Below are 8,286 nucleotides of genomic sequence, written 5' to 3'. Positions count from 1 at the left end.
TGGGGTGTCTTCTTTCCAAAATGGGGTCACTTGTGGGGTAGTTATACTGCCCTGGCATTTTCCAGGGGCCCTAATGTGTGGTAAGTAGGTAAATGACCAGTGAAATCCAAAAGGTGCTCTTTGGAATATGGGCCCCTTTGCCCACCTAGGCTGCAAAAAAGTGTCACACATCTGGTATCTCCGTACTCGGGAGAAGTTGGGGAATGTGTTTTGGGGTGTCTTTTTACATATACCCATGCTGGGTGAGAGAAATATCTTGGCAAAAGACAACTTTTCCCATTTTTTTATACAAAGTTGGCATTTGACCAAGATATTTATCTCACCCAGCATGGGTATATGTAAAATGACACCCCAAAACACATTCCCCAACTTCTCCTGAGTACGGCGATACCAGATGTGTGACACTTTTTTGCAGCCTAGATGCGCAAAGGGGCCCAAATTCCTTTTAGGAGGGCATTTTTAGACATTTGGATACCAGACTTCTTCTCACGCTTTGGGGCCCCTAGAATGCCAGGGCAGTATAAATACCCCACATGTGACCCCATTTTGGAAAGAAGACACCCCAAGGTATTCAATGAGGGGCATGGCGAGTTCATAGAAATTTTTTTTTTTTGGCACAAGTTAGCGGAAATTGATATTTTTTATTTTTTTCTCACAAAGTCTCCCGTTCCGCTAACTTGGGACAAAAATTTCAATCTTTCATGGACTCAATATGCCCCTCACGGAATACCTGGGGGTGTCTTCTTTCCGAAATGGGGTCACATGTGGGGTATTTATACTGCCCTGGCATTCTAGGGGCCCTAAAGCGTGAGAAGAAGTCTGGAATATAAATGTCTAAAAAATTTTACGCATTTGGATTCCGTGAGGGGTATGGTGAGTTCATGTGAGATTTTATTTTTTGTCACAAGTTAGTGGAATATGAGACTTTGTAAGAAAAAAAAATAATAATTCCGCTAACTTGGGCCAAAAAAATGTCTGAATGGAGCCTTACAGGGGGGTGATCAATGACAGGGGGGTGATCAATGACAGGGGGGTTGATCAATGACAGGGGGTTGATCAATGACAGGGGGTTGATCAATGACAGGGGGGTGATCAATGACAGGGGGGTGATCAATGACAGGGGGGGTGATCAATGACAGGGGGGGTGATCAATGACAGGGGGGGTGATCAATGACAGGGGGGGGTGATCAATGACAGGGGGGGTGATCAATGACAGGGGGGGTGATCAATGACAGGGGGGGTGATCAATGACAGGGGTGGTGATCAATGACAGGGGGGTGATCAATGACAGGGGGGTGATCAATGACAGGGGGGTGATCAATGACAGGGGGGTGATCAGGGAGTCTATATGGGGTGATAACCACAGTCATTGATCACGCCCGTGTAAGGCTTCATTCAGACGTCCGTATGCGTTTTGCGGATCCGATCCATCTATCAGTGGATCCGTAAAAATCATGCGGACGTCTGAATGGAGCTTTACAGGGGGGTGATCAATAACAGGGGGGTAATCAATGACAGGGGGGTGATCAGGGAGTCTATATGGGGTGATCACCACAGTCATTGATCATGCCCCTGTAAGGCTTCATTCAGACGTCCGGATGCGTTTTGCGGATCCGATCCATCTATCAGTGGATCCGTAAAAATCATGCAGACGTCTGAATGGAGCTTTACAGGGGGGTAATCAATGACAGGGGGGTAATCAATGACAGGGGGGTGATCAGGGAGTCTATATGGGGTGATAACCACAGTCATTGATCATGCCCCTGTAAGGCTTCATTCAGACGTCCGGATGCGTTTTGCGGATCCGATCCATCTATCAGTGGATCCGTAAAAATCATGCGGACGTCTGAATGGAGCTTTACAGGGGGGTAATCAATGACAGGGGGGTGATCAATGACAGGGGGGTGATCAGGGAGTCTATATGGGGTGATAACCACAGTCATTGATCATGCCCCTGTAAGGCTTCATTCAGACGTCCGGATGCGTTTTGCGGATCCGATCCATCTATCAGTGGATCCGTAAAAATCATGCGGACATCTGAATGGAGCTTTACAGGGGGTGATCAGGGAGTCTATATGGGGTGATCACCACAGTCATTGATCATGCCCCTGTAAGGCTTCATTCAGACGTCCGGATGCGTTTTTCGGATCCGATCCATCTATCAGTGGATCCGTAAAAATCATGCGGACGTCTGAATGGAGCTTTACAGGGGGGTAATCAATGACAGGGGGGTGATCAGGGAGTCTATATGGGGTGATAACCACAGTCATTGATCATGCCCCTGTAAGGCTTCATTCAGACGTCCGGATGCGTTTTGCGGATCCGATCCATCTATCAGTGGATCCGTAAAAATCATGCGGACATCTGAATGGAGCTTTACAGGGGGTTGATCAATGACAGGGGGGTAATCAATGACAGGGGGGTGATCAGGGAGTCTATATGGGGTGATCAGGGAGTCTATATGGGGTGATCAGGGGCTAATAAGGGGTTAATAAGTGACGGGGGGGGGGGTGTAGTGTAGTGGTGCTTGGTGCTACTTTACTGAGCTACCTGTGTCCTCTGGTGGTCGATCCAAACAAAGGGGACCACCAGAGGACCAGGTAGCAGGTATATTAGACGCTGTTATCAAAACAGCGTCTAATATACCTGTTAGGGGTTAAAAAAAACACATCTCCAGCCTGCCAGCGAACGATCGCCGCTGGCAGGCTGGAGATCAACTCTCTTACCTTCCGTTCCTGTGAGCGCGCGCGCCTGTGTGCGCGCGTTCACAGGAAATCTCGCGTCTCGCGAGATGACGCGTATATGCGTCCACTCGGAATGAATCAACCACCTCCAGGACGCGTCTGTGCGTACAGCGGTCCGGAGGTGGTTAAGGATGAAATGGTTATGAAAAAACCATCAGCACTGTATTTTTTATATGGAAGAAGTCAAAATAAGATAATGTGAATCAGATAATGAAACTGAAACGGGGCCCCACATTGTTATGTAGGGCTCCCTATAATCCAAACAAAATGATAAGGTGATAAAATATAGGTCACCAATAAAAGGTGCTTTTCGCACCAATGAGGTCGGTTACAGGCTACAAGAGTTTCTAAGACTAAGAAATTCTGTGACATTGAGACACAGGAAAGGTCAATTAAATAAAACAAGTGAACGCCAATCTTTCGTTAAGGCCAACTGGTGACTGGAATCGAAAGCGGTTAATCCACTCTGTCTCCTTTTGTAGGATCTTCCGATCCCAGGGAAGGGGGTACCACTTCGAAAGCGGAAAAAACGAATAGCTTTTAGATCACCATTGTGGCAATCATTGACATGATTTGCCACCGGTGTATTACATCTCACTGTATCATAGATGTGTTCACACACTCTCCGCCTGAGTTCGCGATAAGTCTTCCCAATATAATCCTTGGGACATGTACATTGGCAGATGTAAATAACGCCCCTAGTTTTGCAGTTTATAAAGTCCCTAATTGGGAAAGTATGTTCCGTAGCAGAACATGTAACAGTTTTTGTCATACGTATGAAGTTACAGGCTTTGCAGGTGCTACATCTAAAAAGACCAAGAGGTTTTCTGTCCAACCAAGTACCTTCTCTCCTGGGATTCATGTAGTGACCAGTGAAGTACCTACCAGGGGCCCGGGCTGACAAGGGGCCCGGAGCAGTAGTAAACAGTCAGATTGGCCACACCCCCTCTACACTCACTTCACTGCTGCTTTAGAATTTCCTCGGAGCAGAGCAGGGAGCTAAGCCCCGCCCATCAGCACGGACCATTAATAGGAGGAGCCTGGCTGCTTAATAGGGCAGCCAGGGCTCAGTACAGTGTGCTACAGGGAGATCCTGTCTCCCCTCCCTCTCCTAACTATTAGTACAGCCCAGCTTCTGCTGCAGAGACTGCTCTGTAGTCGGCAGTAACAGGAGGGAGAGGGGAGACTGAATAGTGACAGGAAGTGCTGCAGAAAGAAGATGCTGTGCCTGTCACTATCAGAAGCCCATACATTCCAGGCTTATCCCTGCCAACCCTAGCTGTCCTGCATCTCATGTACCACCCCCCAGCTGCATTGATCTGCTGTCCTTTGCCCCCCCCCCAGCTGCATTCATCTGCTGTCCTTTGCCCCCCCAGCTGCATTCATCTGCTGTCCTTTGCCCCCCTTCCCCAGCTGCATTCATCTGCTGTCCTTTCAGAAGCCCCCCCCCCAGTCCTGTCCTGTGGGCCCCCTACTTATCTGATGCCCTGCCCTCTAGGCCCCCTATCCATCTGATGCCACACTCCTCTGGGCGCCCATGTGCAGCTTGGGGACACGAATATGAGGCCAGAATGGGGACTGGAAGATCACAGAGCGGCGGGGAGCAGGCGAGTACGGTTTTTTTCAACTGTACAATGCACCGCTAGTTCACATCACGTTTTTCCCATCCGTTTAACGTATACAAAAAAACGTATTCGGATGCCTCATACTGATGCCATGACAGTGACATCCGTTCACCATAGAGTTTCATTGTGTAAAAAAAAAAAAAAAAAAAAAAAAAAAAAAGTATAATTTTTTTTTACTGGATTGTGCAGGATACAAGAACGTGGAGTACTGCATTTTTGTATCGTGTACGTCATAGTCCAGTAAAAACACATGTATGTTAAAGAATCAAATGCCACTGTATGACGCCTGCCTGCCCGTTTAAAAATTTGCTGTGGGGCCCAGTCATTTCTAGCTACTCCACTGGTTACCAGGGGCTCAGACCATGGGGACAGACTACAGTCGGTGTCAGCCCTGCAGCAATACATAGAATGGGTACCTATCCTACAGCAGGGGTCATACTGTGCTGTACATACAGTGTAGTGTGATGTCATGTTCACCTCTCCGGGTATATTACCCAGGAAAGCACAATTCTGCAAAGAGGACATGCTCTATCTTTCGGTGGAACGGAAGTGCGGAATGGAACCCCACGCTAGCACTGTGTAGTGCTTACGTAGTGTTCCGTTCCGTGATTCCGTTCTGCACCCTTCCGCATCTCCGGATTTGTTCCCTTACCCATCCATGTGATATATTAAAGGTATTTTATAAATAGTCTTTTTTCACGTTAGCCCTGATTACTTTGACCATATATATTGATGACCAATATTTGAACAGCGGGGGTCCGACACCTGGCAATCAGATACTGATAACGATAAGTCATCAGTATATATGGCCTGCACATCCCCTTTAACAGAGTGGCCATCACAATCCCATAGAAAATATATGGACAGAACTAGAAAAGTGTGTGTGAGCATGAAGGCCTACAACCCTGACTAAGCAACTTATTGGGAGAATCTTGTGGAAGGCTACCCAAAACCTTTAACCCAACTTAGACAATTTAAAGGCAGTGCTACTAACTACATGTATGTAAACTTCTGAGCCACTGAAAATGTGAAGAAATAAAAGCTGAAATAAAACATTGTCTCTACTATTATTCTGACATTTCCCATTCTTGAAAACTGACCTATGAGAGGCAATGTGTACCAAGATTAAATACCAGGAATTGTGAAAAACAGAGTTTTAATGAAGGTATGTAAACTTATGACTTCAATTGTACGTAAACGGACCTAAACAAAGGAGAGTACATAGTAAGTCAGACCATAATAGCATTCAAAACCTGAATATAATGCAAAAATCTATGTATACTGACAACTCAATAAGAATATATTCCAGGTACCATAAATGTGATTGCATCAGCGACACTGACGAAGCAGGCTGTGTATGCTCCTCCAAGCAGCTTTGAATAGCACCAGTAGTCATCACAAAAAGCTATAGTGAACCAAGTGAGGCAAGTCTGTAGACGTATTTCCTTATCAATGTCATGTGAATGCTGTAACAATGACCCCTCCATGTTTCTCAGAAACTCTTGCTCTGAAGGGAAATTGATCTGTATAATTCTTTCACTTTATTAAATACTTTGAAAACTAAATACATCTGAATTACATTTAATGGGGTTGTCCCACCTTGATAATTTATCACCTACAGTATATACTGGACAGATGATAAGTGCCTGATCAGTGGGGGGTCCATCCACTGGAACCCCCATTCATGAAACTGGAGTCCCCTAAATAAACGGAGAAACGTCACGCATGTATGCTGCCACTCCATTCATCTGTGTGGGACTTCCGCAGATAGCGGTATAATCCGTTATCCTGTTATAAGAAATTTCCTATGCGTTCAGAGATTTCTCGTCACTGTGAACTTTCTGGTGACGAAACAAATGTATTTTCTTTACAAACCGCTCTTTACATATGGGACATGAGAAAGGTTTTTCTTTAGCATGGTTCCGCTGATGTATAACAAAGCCTAACTTACGGATGAAACATTTTCGCCATTCAGAACTTGTCCCTGGTTTTCCCTCTGTGTGGATTCTCTGGTGTATAGTGAGATCTAAATTACTATTAAAATATTTTCCACAGGTTGGACAAGGATATGACGTCTTCTTCCTTGTATGCAGATTCATGTGGCGTATAAGATAGGTGTTACTGGTAAAGAGCTTTCCACACTCGATACAAGAAAATGGATTCTTCCCAGTGTGCAGCCTTTGATGATTCAACAGGTTCTGTATTTTAATAAAAGATTTCCCACAAGTGGGGCAGGAAAATGTTTTTTCTCCCGAGTGATGTCTCTGATGATCAACAAGTTCAGATTTGCTAGAAAACCACTTGTCACATTCTGAACAAGCAAACGGTTTCTCAAGTCCATGAATTTTCTGATGTCGGCTAAGGTTCGAGTTCCTGAGGAAACGTTTTCCACATCTGGTACAGGAAAATGGGCCTTTCCTAGTGTGGACTTTTTGGTGAACACTGAGAGTTGATGCTTTCAAAAAACACTTACCACAGTCTTCACAAGAATTAGCTTCTTCTCCAGAATGAATCTTCTGATGTCTTACAAGATAGGAATGACTGAGAAAAGATTTTCCACATTCGGTGCAAGTGTGCAGTTTCCTAAACATGTGGATTTTCTTATGCGTGGACAGTCCTGATTTACACAGAAAACGTTTCCCACATTCAGTGCATAAAAATGGCTTGTCTCGCGATTTATGTTGTTGAACATGTTTTTTATGGACATCTTTGCCACCACCTGCATGTTGTGTGTCTGTTGGTAAGTATATGTCAATTTCTGATGGCTGCTGCTCTTGGAGATGGGATGTATATTGGTGCATATGGTATATAGGGGTGCGAATGGCTGTGTTTTCAAGACATTCTCCATCATACGAGTCTGGTTCTGCCTTAATATGAAACAGAGCTTGCGTAGGATCTGTGGGTGTATAACATTTACTGTCTGTGAAATAGGACACTTCACATGAGGTTGGCTCCTCCTTAATATGAGTAAATTGATATTCTTGCTTATGGTCTGTGATACTATCTATGGTATTTCCTTCACATGACATAGATTCCTCCTTAATATGGACAGATGTATATTGTATTGGACCCATGGGAGTGTGGAGGTCAGTGTATGTTACACTGCCGTCATCATATAAATTTGGTTCTTCCTTAAACTGAGCATGATTTGTGGGTGCAGAAATGCCTGCGTCTGTGGGGTTTCTTTCCTCAAGTAATAGTGGTTTATAACGTGCAGTAATTGCATATGTATGGTCTAAAAGTTCAGGATGGTTGTAATTAATGGCATTTTTATGCTCTTTAGAAAGTTCAGTATGTAAACTACCGTAGTTTATTTGTGGAGCTTGCTCTATATGACCTGTGGGTGGAATAATGCTGTTGCGGAGACATCTTGCCTCACAAGAAATAGCTTTTTTGGCAACAGTGTCCCAATGGTTTGTCATATTTTGTTTCCCTATTGATGAACATCTTACGTCCTGTATGGTCGCAAGGAGACAGTTTGTATTCTTCAAATAAAAGGGCGAAGAAACAGGTGTACAGCGTTCCCCAAGTTCATGTGTAGCTGTAGACAAATCTAAAAAGCAAAAAAAGAGAAATGTAATGACACAAGGGAGTCATTGTTTGAGATCTAATCATCCACACCTTGTATTACATGGAAATATCCACAAATGCATTTTCAGATACCATACAAGTCCAGGAAAAAATAATGGAATCCCCAGTTAAGGATGTTCATAATGGGCCTGGTTTTCACCTAAATGTATTGTTACTGGTATTAACTCAGATGTTTATGGACAGACTTTAGTTTTTCCATTATGTATCTAGCAAAGGTTTCCTAATCTTTAAAGCTTCCTTCCAATGGTAGACCCACGAGTTCTAACCAAAGGTCCAGTGATTAAATTCTGTGACTCTTAGGACTCCCTCAAGCGTGATATTTTTTA

General features: G+C 44.4%; 1 protein-coding gene across 1 annotated transcript in view; it reads right to left on the bottom strand.

The window, feature by feature from the left end:
- Positions 1-5,225: 5,225 nt before the first annotated feature.
- Positions 5,226-8,286, bottom strand: part of LOC121004696 (oocyte zinc finger protein XlCOF7.1-like) — a 67,274-nt gene continuing 64,213 nt past the window's right edge. Inside the window, exon 5 of the mRNA XM_040436992.1 lies at positions 5,226-7,922. Within this exon, the coding sequence (XP_040292926.1) occupies positions 6,175-7,922 (1,748 nt within the window). The 3' untranslated portion in view covers positions 5,226-6,174. The remainder of the gene's footprint in view (positions 7,923-8,286) is intronic.

This window comes from Bufo bufo, chromosome 6, assembly GCF_905171765.1.
Source record: "Bufo bufo chromosome 6, aBufBuf1.1, whole genome shotgun sequence".
Classification (NCBI taxonomy): domain Eukaryota; kingdom Metazoa; phylum Chordata; class Amphibia; order Anura; family Bufonidae; genus Bufo; species Bufo bufo.
Note: the sequence above shows the minus strand (reverse complement) of the source record. Positions and strands in the feature narration are given on the sequence as shown.